This window comes from Fulmarus glacialis, unplaced genomic scaffold, assembly GCF_000690835.1.
Source record: "Fulmarus glacialis isolate BGI_N327 unplaced genomic scaffold, ASM69083v1 scaffold34926, whole genome shotgun sequence".
NCBI classification, from domain to species: domain Eukaryota; kingdom Metazoa; phylum Chordata; class Aves; order Procellariiformes; family Procellariidae; genus Fulmarus; species Fulmarus glacialis.
This window is the reverse complement of record NW_009218053.1, coordinates 117-17,293: the sequence shown is the minus strand read 5'-3', so window position 1 is coordinate 17,293 and position 17,177 is coordinate 117. Positions and strand designations below refer to the sequence as shown.

At 39.5% G+C, this 17,177-nt stretch overlaps 1 protein-coding gene across 3 annotated transcripts; it reads right to left on the bottom strand.

Moving 5' to 3' along the window:
• Nucleotides 1-1,403: 1,403 nt before the first annotated feature.
• On the bottom strand, nt 1,404-16,207 carry MKRN1 (makorin ring finger protein 1). 3 transcript variants are annotated; one of them, XM_009579923.1, is made up of 8 exons: nt 16,074-16,195; nt 11,313-11,539; nt 5,525-5,751; nt 4,823-5,037; nt 4,002-4,112; nt 3,415-3,553; nt 1,979-2,990; nt 1,404-1,945 (listed from the first exon to the last, which is right to left on the bottom strand). In XM_009579923.1, exons 1-7 carry the CDS (start codon nt 16,193-16,195, stop codon nt 2,778-2,780), a joined length of 1,254 nt encoding a protein of 417 aa, XP_009578218.1. In that variant the 3' UTR covers nt 1,404-1,945; nt 1,979-2,777. The 3 variants fall into 3 exon arrangements, with proteins under 3 accessions (XP_009578218.1, XP_009578220.1, XP_009578219.1); XM_009579925.1 differs by having other exon boundaries at nt 1,413-2,990; nt 16,074-16,207; XM_009579924.1 differs by having other exon boundaries at nt 1,413-2,990; nt 3,439-3,553; nt 16,074-16,203.
• Nucleotides 16,208-17,177: the final 970 nt, after the last annotated feature.

The window sequence follows — 17,177 nt, the reverse complement described above, 5'->3', positions numbered from 1 at the left end:
GGCCTCTTCAGTTTCTGTACCTTAGATATTTGCTTAAAGAAAATGTAGCACAGCCCAAGTCATCACACCACATATTTTTACATTAAAAGTCTGCTTTAATTCTACTGAATTTATTCCTGTTCTTACAGAGGAAAAACACAGAAGCCTACTAACATACTTTACTCACTTCAAAGGCCCTACTCTTTTTAGTCATTCCAGTTTGTGATGGGAGGGTGGAAATCATAGTGCAACAGCAAGCTTAGAAACAGGCCTACCACCAGCAAGATTCAAACTGGAAGTGATACACAGCAGTACTGCTTGATGACAAATACATGCAGTTCTTTAACTGACAGAACAAGAACCACGGCACACTTCAAAGCAAGAGATCAACAGAAACTACTTGTCACGACGCACTTTACATCAGTCACCTCACATATAGACACAACAGCCTCCACCAAAGCACATCACTTATTTGTGTATTCTCAGCTTCCCCTGTAAGGCGAACAGAAGTAAGGTTTAGAAGCAGCAGCAGCATCCACCATTGTGCCACGCACACACCCACACAAAAAGTAAAGCATGCCATTTCTGACCCCTTATGAAGGAAAGTTGATGCATGTGCTCTGGCTGGTAAGTTTATTACCCTTTTCCATCTTACCAGAACACATCTTTGTTAAACTTATGTTTGAGTGCAGCTTTCCAAGAAGTTGTTAACTTATGTTCACTACGTAGGGGAGGAAAGGCTAGTTCTACTTCGAAGCCTTTCTTTTTTTCTGTTTCTCCCTACATCAGTTTTAAATGTCATTTGTGCAAATTACGTTCAAATCCTTTTCTCCCTCTGCTAATTGCCTCTGGGAAAAAAACCAAACAAACTAACCAAATATGGTTTTAGACTGTTCAGTTAAACATTTCTTAGTCATGTGCCTCAGCATCTGAGTATGTTTCTAGTAGTTTACTTCCAACTTTATATATTTCTGCAGAAGAATACTTTTTTCTGAACACACATAGGCTTAAAGCAGCATGTGGATTCTCAGGAAGTGGCCTGTAGCAATGCTTGGACTTGCTGTCCAAACAGCATTATGACAGGAAACTATCAATAGAACATGTACCGCAATTGACTTTGTTCAGGACAAATAAAATTAATACCATAGTGCAGAACTTAATTCTGAGAAAGCAAGGCACATCTGTTCCCACTAATGGCCCCATATGTTCCTTCAACACTTCAATTATCTCAGCTGTCTGTTCAGAATGTGTTCCTTACATTACAGGCTCTTTGCTGGAAAGGTTATAACCAAGTTAAAATTCCATATTAGTGTGACACGATTCTGCAGGAGTTAAGAATAAGTGACATAAATGCCTCTATATTTACAGAAACACACACACACACAGAAGCATCAAACTTAAAAGAACAGACAGACTTCTTGTTAATTTTTTTTTTTTTTTATTTGGGAAAAGTGCTTCTTACAAAAGGCAGCTGCAAAACAATACGTTATAGACCTCAGAACAATTTCTCATTCCATTTAAAAGTGAAAGGAGAGGCAGTCTAGGGGACAAGAGCAGCAGGAGAACAGATCACGGGGCATCCACAAGTCAATAAAAAACAGCAATAATGTAATGCAAGGTTAAAATTCCTGTGCTGGGCCTTTGGTGGCAAAGTAATTTCTCAATGCAAATTACAGCCAGAAACTGCATGACTGCCTTTGTAAGCAGTAACTCACATAAACTGAACAGCTTTACCAGGCAACCTGCCCAACTCAGAGGCACGTGTACCTCGAACCAGCTGAGAGGCACAGCGATTTCCTAGCGAAGCTCATGGCTTAAGTGGTTACACCAAGTTCTAAAACTTACAGAGCAATAAAGCTAAAGGGGCCTCTCTGGTGTTCCTCTGACCCCACCTTGGCTAACCGGATTTCTGCTCCTGGACAACCCTAATCATACACATGAAAGAGAGCTGGTGTATTAGGGAGTGCTATCTATTAAGTTAAGCGATAGTTAAGATCACTGCCACAGACTGGGCTGAGACCACTAAACCAGTTTCATGTCCAATTGGAGGCTAGACTTCATGCACCAAGAGGGGATGAAAGATGGTTTTGTTATTTTTAACTTACACAGAGTCTCCCCATCCTTGAGGTCCAACTCTACATTTATCTGTATATACACATAGAGAGTTCTCCTTTCACAAAGACATTTTCCTTTCATGCTAAACAGTAAAAACCCAGAACGTTCACACCTGGTTCTGGTTACACAGTAGTAATAGTAATGTGCAAGTAAACAAGAGACCAAAATCACAAATGAAGACGTGTACATGAGGGGGCTGGAACGGAGCTGATGCCAGAAAGATAGTATTTATATCTGGCTTGAAGTCAGAAATATTGGTACAAAGACAGAAAAAAGGCCATCAGCCAATTTACATCCCCACTGCATGACCACTGCTCATTTTTGTATCTGGGCTCTTCAAAATGAGTGTGGAAGTCCTGTAAACACTTTAACCCTGGAACTGGGTGAACTCTGTTGGGTACACAGATGAAGCAACAAACCTAAGCTAACTGTTTGACAGTTAAATTCATTTTTACAAAAACTAACATTTTAAAGATTTATTTCTTGTTATTTGTTTAAACAGAGGAAAAACAACACTCCTGGGGTGGGAGGGGATGGGAAGAGACAGACCCTGGGTAAAAGTTATTACAACAGCACCTGGAATTGATCGGCCTGCCTAGGAGAAACACAGGCACTGCCACAACACCACAGGTAATAGCTACTGCCCGAAGCCAAGACGACAGTCCACACTCCACTGACAGGTGCTATAGATCCAAGTCATAATAATCTTCCAGCTCATCATGAAACAAGTCCCACTCATCCTCGGAATCCGTTAGCTCATCATCACCTCCTGCTGCCAACAGCATAAGCAACATCTCACCAAGCTCAAAGGTCACCACCTCATCCTCATCGGTCTCAAACGGATCACCGTTCTCTCGCTCCTCGATGAACTCCCAGAACCGATTCCTCCGCTGGGCCTGCAAGTGGAACACAAGTATTTCTCTAGGTGATCAAGCGGTACAAGGTAGGAGTCTTCCCAGAAGCTGACAAGGTTCAGCCCCCAGCATACTTTCTGACATGCAAGAAACCATGTTTCTCTTTCAGGGAGATACTGACCTCCAGTAGAATTTACCCTTACACACCCCTATTAATGCTGCCCAACATTTCTACTTCAGCATGTTGGTATACTAGGGAAGTTTTTAAAATTCACTCTTTGCATCTTGGCCTCCAGCATTCACAAACTTTAGACCACCGCCTCCTTCCAATTCACCATTACAGAGGTCTATCAGAAGTAAAACAAAGAGTCAACATTTCCCTGTCCTCTTCTCAAGGCAGCTGATTTAACGCACACCCCTCTTGGGCTGTCTCTTTACAGAAAGGACAAAAAACAGCAGCACTGACCCGGTATCTACTCGATGTTCCCACTTTGGGTCTTTGTGGCTCCTCTCGGCGGCCATCAGGATATGCATGTTTGTAAAAACAGTTCCCTCCAAATGGACAGCTCCCACGGCCTTCATCAAAATACCTGCATGGCTTGTTGCTGGAAAGGAAAATACCGCAACCCTTACTCACAGCAGACCCCAACCAGACTTCAGAATTGCATTTACCTGTAGTCCAAAAGGATCTCAGGTACCACTGGGAGCTGAAGGTATTTTGTCAGTATAACACCTATGTGCAGAAATGACGTATTACACAATGTGTGTGGGTCGATGCATGCATAGGGGGGACACTGATGGCTCGCAGTGCACGAGCTCGTACTACCTTACGGCTACACCACCAGCGTTTTGCATATAGAAGGGAAAGACTGAGGTCAAAGAATAGTTTTGCGGCTGTGTGGTTGCATGCATCTGTGGGCAGACAGGCAAGGACGCACTTCACACGTGGTGGTGGAAAGGAGGTGCGACAGGGCTTTATATCAACACCCTTCTTCTCCAGGTGTGCCTTTATCTCTGCTGTCTCAACTTGACAAAAGGCTGCAGTGCTCATACCTCATTGCCTCCTTGTATTTCTGAATGAGTTTCTGCTTCTCTTCCTTCTCCTCCACCCAGTACTCACTTGGAATGACAAAGTTAGATGTGATCCGACATTCTGGGCAGGACCTGGGGAATGAACAGACTGCGCTGCAAAATTCCACATTACAGGGCGCTCCCTCTCCTATATAACAAGTCATGGCATATATCCATCTTTAAAGATGTATTGTACCCACGCACTTGCTGTATGGGCTTTTCAATCTAAATTCTCGCTTATACATGAAGATAACCTAAACTCTCTTCTTCAAGAACTCAATGGCAATGGCAGCTGGTCAGCTTGTCTCAGAAAAGCTTGAAAAAACACTTCACACAGACTCCTTTTTCTTTAGAATTAAATAAATTTATTTTGGTTTGATTTCTGTATTTATTTGATTGGAACTTTGTTTTTTTAGAACAGCCTTTAAATGGAGAAATGTTTTGTCAACTAATTAATGAACTAGGGTGGTAATGAATTAAGCAGCATACATTCTGAACTGGTTAATCTGTTTTCAGATTCCTGGCTGGGTGTCCAAGACGTAAACAGTAACCATTGGACAACATGCTACTAAATAAATGAAAGTTATTTTCTACCATTAAGTGAGTTTTGCAAGCTTAATCCATATTAACCAAATCAGAGTGTAAATGTTATCCCTAACAATTATTTCACTTCCAAACTAAAGTTAGTATGCATTAAATGCAGTCTCTGTGCAGTCTGCATCTGGAAGTCTGTTGCAAGTTGTCACAAGTTACTAAGTTCTTCCATAGTAACAAAGCACAATCGAAATGGGAAAGTGCCTCACTTTATAATCTTGCTCTCAAATTGTTTAGCACTCCTCCACTTGCGGATGCACTTGAGACAGTAAGTGTGGCTGCAGTTGGAGAGGATCCCAAAGCGGCGCTCACTAGGATTAGCTTTCTCATACACCACCTCCATGCATATCCCGCACACCATGTCTTTACTACGCTGGACGGCAAATGAAAGCTCCATGTCCTTCTCGTGAGCTTCAATGCAAGACTGAAAAGGAGAGACAAAGAAAACGACTACAGAGACAACTGGTCACCTGGTGAACTCTAAGCAGGTTTTTAAGCTCAGTTTTACTCTGCTGTTTTGCATAATGAATGAAGTATGATTAAGCTGAAAAATCTTTATCCTATAAAAAAATTGCTCAGAGAGTGGGGAACGATCAATTCAGAGATCAAATTCCTTTCTTCAGACATTGCTTTTAAACATGAGAAAGGCAATCTAAAAGGCCATCTAGTTTTATTAGGCAAAGAACAAAGCTTTAGTATCTTTAAGCAGACTGCTCTCCCAGCACAGATAAGGAAACCCAGCTGCTTTTGAATATGGCCCTGACAGGAAACAGTCCAGTTTACAACAGGAATTTCATTCACCGCCTGACCTGCATGCATCTTCAAATGAAAGGGAATGAGTGACAAGTGATTGCAGGGAGCTAGGAAGCAATCACTTAAAGCTGTTTAACACCAGACAGTTATTTGCTTACCTTTATGTGCTGGGATCTCTGTGCAGCATCAATTGGATGCAAGACCTGCAGTCCACACATATCGCACACATCCCCATGGATATACACGCAGTTTTCTCCATAACGACATTCTCCTACTGCAGCATAGGGGCACAGCTCCTTCTTTATCTCCACATCTGCTTGCTGCTTTTCATATTCTTCCTCAATCACCATTTCCTGCAAGGGTGCTTCAGCGCAGGAAGGAGCAGCTGGGTACAAAATTAAGGACAGTAAGCAATACAGTAAGCAATACAATAGAGCACTGGGCATGAGAATACATTGTTTTAATGCAAACTAATCTTTGGGTAACCTGCTCAAATTATCCAGAGAATAATAAAACCAACCAAGGTTCATTTCAGTCCAAGTTTCACACACCCTCAGCCTGAGCTAACAGTTATTTTCCCACTCAAGAAAACACAACCAATTTCTTCAAACTTCAACCCAGACAAGACTAAAGCTATCAAGGTTTCAGTGGTCGGATTCAGATCCATTTACAGGCTAAGTCCGCACTAGAAAAATCTCACTAGTCCTCAGCAGCTTAAGTACATTTTTATACAAACTCTGGTTTAGCAACAATTAAACAAGGTTACAAATCTCTCACTGCTTTGAGAATCAATTCCACACCAGCTAAAGTTAACAGGCTTCTTCCCAGAAATTACACAGCTGAAGCAATAAAGGAGTATCCAGCATAACAAAACACTAGTACGGAAACACCACACCAGCAGTTCCTTATGTGCAGGTTAATTAGCATGTTGTTGTTCTGTCTGAACAACAGACTTTCACTTCTAGACCCCCATGCGCCTGTATGAATGATACAAAAGCTGTGTCCACACCTCTCACCGAACTAACTCTATTCTAGATATTTGCCAAAAACCCTACCCTACACCAAACTAACTCTATTCTAGATATTTGCCAAAAACCCTATCCTGGACAGATAGCTGGTCTATCAGTCAGACACATAAACCTACCTTTAAGAAACTGAAATTCAGGGCATTTTCATTGCATTCTAAGGTAGCCATCAGTTTTGCAAAATCCTGACTAAGTAAATTCACTTATCTAATACTAAATTGAACTGAAATCTGTATCATTTCGCTTCCCCATTTAGACAGCTTCTGCTTAACACTTCTCCCTATACCTCTTGAACATATGCTTGTCTGTGTCACAAAACAGCCTTCTGAGATCATTACATAAGTAGGATGATAAACTAAGTTACAAGACAAAAGCAGTCAGTTTGAAACTGAAGATGTAATAAACACAGGAGAACAACAAAGCATTACTATATTCCGAATAAGCACTAGAAAGAACAGCAACTCGACTTCATTTACATAACCAGTAGCTGTTACAAGAGTAAAGAGTCATCTATGCTATAAGAAAGTGTAACTTTTATAAGTTGTTTGAACATCAGATTTGGAGAAGTAAGCAAAAACTGTCAAAGGCATACTTGGATCAGTAAAAGTAAAGGACAGACTCCTTCTCAAAAAGAATCAGAGGCTGCATGCTCACACAGTTCTCATCTCCACGGAGCACAGATACATTAAGCATGTATCAGCCTGTTTGGAGATACAGAGAAAAAGAAAAAGTAGGTCCCTGAGAGCTCACAGTTTTGGGGGATAAGCAAATATTGAAGATTAGCATAGGAAAAGATTAGCGCTCAAAATAAGTTCAAGTCTGCTTCTTGAACCATCTCTGATCTTAGAGGTCACTGGCACTGATCTTGGATCAGTCTGTTTGCTAGAAAGATACTTTCCAAAAGCAAGTGAGTGACAGAATAACAAGTCAACCGCCAACCTGCTTTCAGTAAGAGATTCCCAACGAAAAAATCTTCATTACTTCTTCCTCCCCATGAGTTCTAGTGAACTGGCACCAAGAAAAGTAATAAGTAACCATATACTAGGCTCTACCTACTCTTCCGAGTAGCTGAACATAATATGAAAATTCGTACTTATTAACTGAAATCCACCACCCCCCACCCCCCCAGTTTGAAATCCATGGTCTCCACTTCCAAAAGTAGTAAAAATCATAACTACCAGTCAGTTTCTGTTCCCTCGACTGTCATTTTTGCCAGTGTTTTTTCTAGTTAATGCTGTTACAGATTTTTTACCTAGCTGATTCACATGACTTCTGACATCTTGTTTGACCCTTACTGAGGAAGGAGTTTAGTAGATCATAGTATAGATGAGCAGAAGCCTACTAGACAGACAAATGCAGCTGAGTTTCAAAGGAATCGAGTGACACACTACTACTTTTAATGCGGCTAGCAAGATGATCTTTGCTTAAGGCAATCCTACATCCCTGGAAAACGCATACTTTGAAAGAAGAGGCATATTTGAAGCTTCTCTTAACAGAAAAGTTTTCCAGAGTTACCTGCACTTCTCTCAAGGACTTCTTTTGTCAAAACTTTATTCAGTAAGGGTTTTATTCATTTAAAAAACAAAACAAAACACACAAAAAAAAACCCCAAAACACAACCACACCATCCCACTTATTACTTGAGGTTCTTTGAGAATAAAGGCTTTGAAGTCTTACCCCTCCAGAGACTGACTTAGAAACCCATTTATTTACTATGCTGGTCCACAGAAGGAGAGAGCAGAGCTTCACATCTTGGCACAAAAGAAAGTATACAGAGTTGTTACTTAAAAACAAACAAACCACCACCACCAACTACTTAAGTCAACAAGCACAGTACACAGTACAGCTACTAAATTCCAGCCCAGTCCACAATACCATCCTTGCACAAAAAAGTACAACCAGTTCTTAGTGACTAGACAGCCAGACAACAAGATACAGATCTATGAATGTCAGTCTTTAATAATGGCTCTGGGTACTTCTACAGTATGAGAGGGTGGGAGAGGGAAAAACATGCTAAAAGTGACGTTAGTTTTCCAGTCCCAGTCTTCTGTGCTGTCCTGGCACTTCCCCTCAGCAAGAGCTGTATTTCTATGACATAAAAATTAAATTAGTATTTCCACTTCTGAATGTCTCACCTTCCATAACCTAAAGCCCTGCATGCGTATCTCCTGTAACTACTGCACTGTATCTGCTAAGTTTTGCTTCCTCTTTGAAAGCAAAATTAGAGAAACTCACAAGACTCCATTGCCTCGGTAGTTCTGAATCCAACATCCCTCACAGAGCACCGTTTATTCTCTACGATTCTGTCTGCCGTTTTCAAAACCACTACTCTCCAGCAGGTGGACCCAATCCCTATCTTCTCACTGCCCATTTCGCAGTCAACACAGCTAAATTCATACTAGTGAAAAAAATGGTTCATTACCTTCAATTCACACACCACCTGCTTTTACTCCAGGACACACTTTGTAGCATCAAGTACATTCATCTTACAGGAAACAGCCACCCATTTCAGAGTGTCTCTTACATTTCTGGCTTTCTACTCTCCCTCAGTTATTCCAGAACATATAGCAGCAGTAGGAGCAGAACAAATATGGAAGTGTGGTGCCTCTGTACATCAAACAAGTGAGTATCTGAAGAATCATCACTACTGTCTTCATTAGATATCTTCAGGATATCAGGTTTAGTCCCAAATCAGAGAATCATCTGCATTAGCAGAAAGTTTTGTATCATAGTAAAAGATGAGCATTATAGCCCAAGCTGCACATGGTTAAACTGCCAACTCTGAATCTTCAGCATTTGTAAGACAATTTAAAACACACAGGCTTCTAGCTAATCCTGAGAAATAGATTCCATTTTCAAGTTTCCAAGAACCTGTACATTTCTCCAGGCATTTGACAAGAATAATCTGTAAGGCTTTAAAGCATACACTGTGGAACACACTGCACATATCCTCCTGATCACTACAGCAAAGTTCTTCATTTTTATAGCTTAATAAAGACAGTGGCTTCAGAAAAGTAAAGTTTTTAAAATGCAGCTTTTAAGGAGTCACCATGGGAATTAGCATCATGTAGCACTGTTCACAACAGAAACAGCCAAGTATGCTTGTACATTGAAATACATCAAATTTCAAAGGATACAAAACAAGAGAATTTGGAACAAGAGTCAGAGAAAAGAATGTTATTTAACTTACGCTGTGCCACCCATGAAAAGTAAGCCTGACCCCCTAGAACAAGGAACTGCTTCAGTAAAACTGAGTTAAAGGTATAATGAAACGCTCTTGCGCTTCAGGAATTTAGGAGAAAGCACCAGCTCTCCTATGAGGAGTAGGTGTATTTAAAAGATCTCCGGCTGATCAAACTAGCAATGAATTGATTCCAGTGGAGGGCCAACCAGCCAGTAAGGGGACTGAAGCACATGAAGAGACTGAGGAAACCGGACTTGTTCAGCTGAAGAAGCGGTCTCATTGCTATCTTCAATTACCTAATGGAAAGATATAAAGGGGAAAAAAAGAGCCAGACTCTTCTCAGATGTGCACAGGACAAAAGAGAGAAGGCAAGCTGAGGCAGGGCAAAATCCAATTACATACTAGGAAAGTGTTGTTCAACATCTCTGAGGATAGAGATTCAACTAAACAAAGCCCCTGGCAACCTGACATAGCTAACCCCACTTTGAGCGGGAAATGAACTAGATGAAATCTAGAGGTCCCTTCCAATCTAAACTATTCTATTTTGATTAAAAGATTAAAAAAAGGGATTCTTTGTCTCAATGGACACAGAAGCTCTATCTTTTATGACAGTAAGGTGACATATTAAAAGGTAGAAGACAAGTTTTCACTCCTTTCATTCCATTCCATACCCAAGTCACAGATACACCAAACAATTCCATAATCAAATTTCTCAACAATGCCAGCAAAACGTTAATGTTGCTCAACCATTCCCTTCCTCTTCACCCTTCCTCAAATCAGATCAGAGCAGACTCTAGCAGCACCCTGTAACACTGAGAAGGTAATTCCTCTTTTCAGATCCGAAAATATGAGTAGTGGTGTAGAGACAAAGAAGTATAATCTGAGCACTGTATGACAACTTCAAACTCTTCTGGACACAAGGTGTCCATTTTGAATTAAAACAATTATTTGAATAGTCATGGCCATAAGCCTTCAGAGAGAGCTAAATATCAGAAATTATGCTGAAGTAAACACATACAGCCTACTTTTCACTTAAAATTAAAGTCTTTGTGCTATTTTTCTGCAGGGAAAGCAGATGACAAGTATGCTACTTAAAACAATCTGCTCCCACATGATGAGCTTCTTCAATCTCATTCTCTACATGAGCTGTCACAGTATAGGAAGTCAAGTCTCAGAAAGGTAACCAGAATAAATTATTTTCAGCCTCTGGTCTGAATTGCTATGGGATTCATGAAAGCAAGCATTAGGCTGCAATTCATTCTACAGGAATCCGTACCTCTACTGGAAAACCTTAAAAGATTGGGGCGGGGGGGGGGAACCAAAACCCAAAAAACCCCAACAAACAAACAAAAACCCCCCAAAAAACAAAGGCTGCAGGTAATCTTTCCAGAGTAGTGATATTAATTGCATCACCAATATTTTCTTCTCCCATCACATATGCAAACTAAACTTCAAAGAAGGAGATTCACCAAGTCATTCAGAGCCCTAACAAGAGGAAGCCAGTTATGCAGAGACTGTCTTTAAGTACACCTGGTTTCACAACATTGGGACAGCAGTAGTAACTGATGCGGAATGGTCCAACTATTCACATCAGAAAAGTCAAGCATAACTTAAGAACAGATCACTTGAAGTGATTAACAGCTGTATTTAACACAACCAAAAGCATGAAAATAAATGCACTACATATAAACTGTTGACCCATGACAGAAATTTACTGTTATCCCATGATCAGCTTACCACGTCCACAGTATGGCTGCCCAGGGACAAACTCTACAGCATTCACCCAGTCTTCAGCACCTACTCCTGCAGCTGCCAGATCTATATTTTCATCTTCTATCTCAGCAATAATTTCTTCAACTGTTTCAGGGAGTGATGCAAAGTCTGAGGATACTGAGGGATAAATTTTTGCATCTGGATTCACATCAGTCACTTCTTCCTGCTTCAGTGGCTTGGTATGTTCATATCTAAAAAGTTAAAACACATCATGTCAACTCTTCACAAAAAAAAATACCTCCATAAAGCAGCTCAAGGGATCGGAAATAAACTGATTAAGATGTAAACATGCTATTCTGAAGAAGGACCTAGAAATTGATTGGAAGAGAAAGCCACTGATGACCCTTTATAGAGACGTGCTTCCACTTGTGTCATCTATCAGCACTGCTAAAGGAAACAGAAGGCACTCCATGATTTTGGAGGAAATAGAGCAGCATAAAAAATTCTTACTTAACTTACACAGAGTGAACTTCAATCATGTCCAAAACTGGTCACGTACCTATTATGCATGTGCAGTATTACTGAATGGGATAAATAAGTTCATTCAGCTTTAAAAAGAGAAGTCTAAGGGCAGATACTGCTGTCTTCAACTACCTTGTGGGAAGGTACAGGAAAGATGCAGCCAGAATCTTCTCAGAAGTGCAGCAATAGGATGAGAGCCAGTAGACACAAGTCCAAAATGGGAAGTTACAATTAGATATTAGGAAAAAATTCATTGTGAGCATAGTCAAACACTGGAACGGGTGCCCAGAGAGGCTGCACAATCTTCATCCTTGCAGATAATCAAAACTTGACTGGACAATGCGTTGGGCAACTTGACCTAAGCTGGCTCTGCCTTCAGCATGGCTCCAGAGATCCCCACCAACTTAAGTGATTCTTTTTCTGTATCTGAGCATCTTGCCTCATTCAGAATTTACACTGAATTTTAGTAGTTATTTCTAATGCCTCTTTCAATTTACCGTGGAAAACGATGCTCAGAACACTTTGATCCCACAAATAACAGGAAAGCGCCACTTACCTCAAAAAATCTGTCTTCCAGCAACTAGTAGATTACATGGGAAAATAGATTACATATGTACCTTTGAAGTCTTAGATATTTGCTGACTAATTTCAAGGACAAAAGGAGGGAATTTTTGGAGATCATACAAAACTTTCAAGCAACTGTGATTCATTTACCTTGTGTCAGACTGAAAACAACAAAGTGTCACAATTCTTACATATTAAAGAGATGCTCCCAACCAAATGTCAGCTTTGAAATCCTAAGGAAGCTATGAAGCACAAATTTAAAAGTCAAGCCTTCAGACCTCTACATCAGTGGTCTCCAAAGTCGGATGCGTGCACCCTAAGGGGTGCGCAAGACCTGGGGTGCTGGAAGAAAATACTAGAACTTCTTGTCATTTTTTTTTCCCTAAAAATATAAGAAATTACGTTTTACTAATATTTAACATACTGATTCACACCGGTGTCCTTACGTGGTCCGTATGTCAGAGGGTCCCACATATGGTATGCATGAGGTGTTCTGAAGGATGAGCAGGTGTTTGATCACACAGCAGGGTTAACAGTGGCACCCTCACTTGTTTGTTGATTTTCGGCATATTTCAACACATTGCAGTTTGTTTGTGCCCAATTAAATGGATTGACAAATTATATTATCTTGTTTTAGCTAAACTAACTCTGACAAAACAAACAAGTGGCCTAAAAAGATTCCTGCAAATAAACTGTGGACTGAAGACAATGCTGATAATATGAGCACAAGCAAACAACAAGAAAATGTCAGAACTAACACTTCTACTCCTACTATGAGCTCTTCATTACAAGCTAAAGACAATGCCAACCTAATCAGATCTGACAAGAACTGGGGGAGGCGGGGAATAAATAAATCGAGATTACCAAGAAGACTATTTGAAATATAGATTCACATCCACTATCATTAATGATGCCCTCAGTGTATATTGTACCTTGAAATATTAGCTAACGATAGTATGAAGCCATCACAACTAGCAAGACATTTAAAATCTAAACATCCAGAACATGAAGACAAACCTCTACAATTTTTTCAGAGATGTTTCAAGTCATGCGATACTCAATCTAGTACTTTACAAAACTTCACAATAGATGTTCAGAAGCCTCTTTTGAGGCTTCTTACATAATAGTGAAAGACAAAAAGCCACATACCATTGGACCACTTGTTCTTCCTGCTGTGGTAAAAATGACTGAAACAACGCATGGAAAACAATATGGTGACAAAGTAAAACACATCCCTTTGTCAGCAATTACTGTTGGCAAACGCACAGAAAACACTGCTGAAGATTTGAAGAAACAAGTATTAGAACAAATTTCGTAGTGTGGGAAGTTTGCTGTACAATTGGATGAAAGTATAGACGTTTCTAACATGTCTCAGCTTATGATATTTGCTAGATTCTGTTTCAATAACGAAATACACAAAAAACTACCTTCTGTGAGCCACTAAAGAAAAGATGTACTGGAAGAAATATATTCTCAACAAATGACTTCTTTAACAAAGACAAAAAGATATACTGGAGGAGATGTATTCTCAACAGTAAGTGACTTCTTTGACAAAACCAATGTTTTATGGAAAAACTGTGGAAATGTAACCACTGATGGAGCTGCTGCTTTCACTAGTATAAAAAAAGGATTCCAGGGTAAGGTTACAGAGATAGCACCACACCAGAAATTCATTCACGGCATCGTTCATAGGCAAGATATTGTAGCACAGGTGGAGCCAGAAGCGCACAAAGCGCTAGAGAGTGTCATCAATATAGTTCATTTTATAAAAGCAAGACCTTTAAACAGTCCAATCTTTACAACACTTTGTTATGAGATGGAGAGCGACCATGAAAATCTTCTGTACCACACAAGAGGTTTGCTGGTTATCTTGTGGCAAAGCACTTAAAAGTTGTCGAAGATGAGTTATGCATTTTTCTTTCACAAAAAGACAAGGGTTCCAAATTTGCTGGCCTTTTCCGTGATGACAAGTCGCTGTCAGTACCATGCCACCTAGCAGGTATTTTCAAAAAAATAAACACTTAATCTGTCCCTTCAAGGCAAAGGTGACGTTTTAAGAACACATAACTGCTTTTCAAAAGAAGTTTGTGGTATGGAGACAACATTTTGAAAACAGCTATTCCAAAACATTTCCACCATTATGTGACTTTGTTGCCAAAAACAATGCAACTGTGTCAACTACAAAAACTCTCTTATTTGTACACTTAGAGAATTCCATTTCCAAGTTTTTTAACATGTTTCAAAATCTTCCAAAGAGTTTCAGTGGGTTTTGGACCCATTTGTCAAAAATATAAAAATGCAACACCTTCCAATTAATCTGCAAGAACAGCTGATTGACATCAGGGAAGATGGAAATTTACTAGCCAAATTTTAACAAAAATCTTTGCATAATTGGTAGATAGGATTGAAAAATGATTATCACATCATATCACTGCATTAGTAAGTGCAGTCAACAATGCACTTCTTCCTTTTGGATCTACATATCTCTGTGAAAGATCTTTTTCAGCTATGACAGCCATTAAAACTAAGTACTGAAATAAACTGAACTTAGAAGGAGACCTTCAAATCACTATATTACAAAATGTTAAACTAAGATTTTAAAAAATAATGAAGCATATTCAGTCAATATTACTGTCAGTAAAAAAATATTATTACTAATAAGGCTGCAAAACATGGTTTTGGACTGTTAATAAAATATAAAATATTTTTTATTTCATCTTTATTACATCCTTTTTAAAATTCTTGGGTTTATAATTACCTAATATATTAGTGCAGTTGGGGGTGCTCAAAAATTTTTCATTGATGGGGTGCATGATCAAAAGTTTGGAGACCACTGATGTACATGATCAAGAAAGCAACATTGGCAGCTAGAAGGCTACAGAAAGGCTTATTTTTGTTGCCTTTCTTATACATAGTAGCCATGTATTAAACATAAAAGCTAACTATGAACTACCATATGAAGTCATGATGCAAATACTTAATCATGCATTAGAGCTGCAACAAGACAGAATGTTAAAACTCCTGATAAATTTTAATAAAGCGAACTTAAGATTATGCAAACACCCCTAAGCCTTTGTAGAGCTTTGCTACACTAGGAAAGCATCCGTTTCCTTTCTTCACACTTCTTTTTTTTTCTTTTTAATAATTTCAGGGGTATAGGTTAAGTTATACTATGTTTTCATAATGTAGGGCCATTTTGTACAGGCAACGTTTTAGAACCTACATGACTACTCTCCAGTTACTTTTCCAAAACGGCAGTTCAAGTGCCAGAATAGCAACTCCTGAAGAGATACACACAATCGGGGAAAAAAAAAATTCTTACCTGTTCAGGCTTTTATGATCACTTACCAAATGTAACTCAGTTCCATCAGTTCAGCTAGTCTGAATGTAGTCTCAGATTTCAATTAATTCATCTACTCATGTTATTAATAAAAAAACAAAAAACGCCCACACCTTGACAACTAGCACTTTTACAAAGACCAGTTCTCTTCTCGCTTATTTATTTGCATAGCAAAGCAAACACTATAGTATTTAGCAAGAGAAGGCAGTTTGTGAAAAGAAGCTATTTTTATAAACTTCTGAAGTTGCAATGAAAGAGGAAAACGCTTTAAGATTTATTGCCTTTCTGTGAGCTCTCTACTCAGGGACTCGGTAGAGCGCAATAACTCCCCTACAGGAGGGTCAGCGGCATTTCTTTACCTGCAGCGATCTCCGTAAGCACAGCAACCTCGCTGGTAATACCTGCACACCATGGTAGACTGACTAGTGGAGAGGTCATGGGAGTAGCGACAGTTGTCTCCTTCCTTGCAAACCCCATGCATGAAATATCTGTAAGACAGAAGATGACTGAATTAAGGAGAAGCACTGAAGCCGTAAAACTATGTGGATTATGAGTTATTCTGTAAATCAAGGTATGCTGAATTAAGAACACCACTAACGACCCATGGGACCACATCCCAGTATATACATACAAATAAGAACATCTGAGGAAAAATGACATCTTGGCTATTCCACTGAACTGCACTGCACATTTAGGGACTTAGGCTTACAAAGGCCTGAAAAAAACCTGCAAAGCAAACCTATCCTAGGCTGTGACACAGACAGGAAAGCGACTTGGACAAAGTAGATGGGGACAAAGTTTTACTTGTAGCTCCTGCATTCTGACACCAACAAAAACCTTAGAGAAGCCCACCAAGAATCAAAATCAGCCACACCCTAAACAAGTTTCCTGAGGGCTTAAAACGATTTTGAGTTTGTAAATAATTCAATCAGAAGTAATTTCCTCTCCAAGAATGCAAAACATGTTTGTAATGGATAATTACATCTGACAAAACATACACATTAGTTTTTGCCATAAGAGCCGAATAATCAGCAGAAGCACCCTGCTTCAATACTGTGCTGCCTGTCTTGAAAGGATTGTACAGTTTCAAAGCTTTTGAGGACAGTTTACTGAATTTTAGCATGTCAAGTAATGCAAGTTTAATTGAGCATCCTCAAATTCAGCTATTCAAGAAAACTGAACAGTCATTTTCAATTCATTTTAATTTTTAACCTAGAAGACACAAGCTGCTTTAAATTCAAGGCACTGTAACTATTCAGACTCAGTACGTTCACATCAAAACAACAACTGAAAATACAAGTTTAAGTACATCTTTCCCAATCCACATAGAAGAAAAAAAAAAAAAGAAAAAAGAAGAAAAAACAGAAAAACCCAAACCTACGTAAGAACCGAATCCATTAACATGTTTACCAACACTTCAGTTTAGGAAGAGAAGCACTGGCCCCCAGATAGCCAGTAAGTTG

Excerpts from the sequence above, each read along its gene's own strand:
- MKRN1 (XM_009579925.1), bottom strand. The coding sequence starts at position 16,195 with ATGCATGGGGTTTGCAAGGAAGGAGACAACTGTCGCTACTCCCATGAC. Across the intron at positions 5,752-11,312 it reads GCAGCCATACTGTGGACGTG|CTGCTCCTTCCTGCGCTGAA; the intron begins GTAAGCTGATCA and ends TTTTGTACCCAG. Across the intron at positions 5,038-5,524 it reads AGAGATCCCAGCACATAAAG|TCTTGCATTGAAGCTCACGA; the intron begins GTAAGCAAATAA and ends TCTCCTTTTCAG.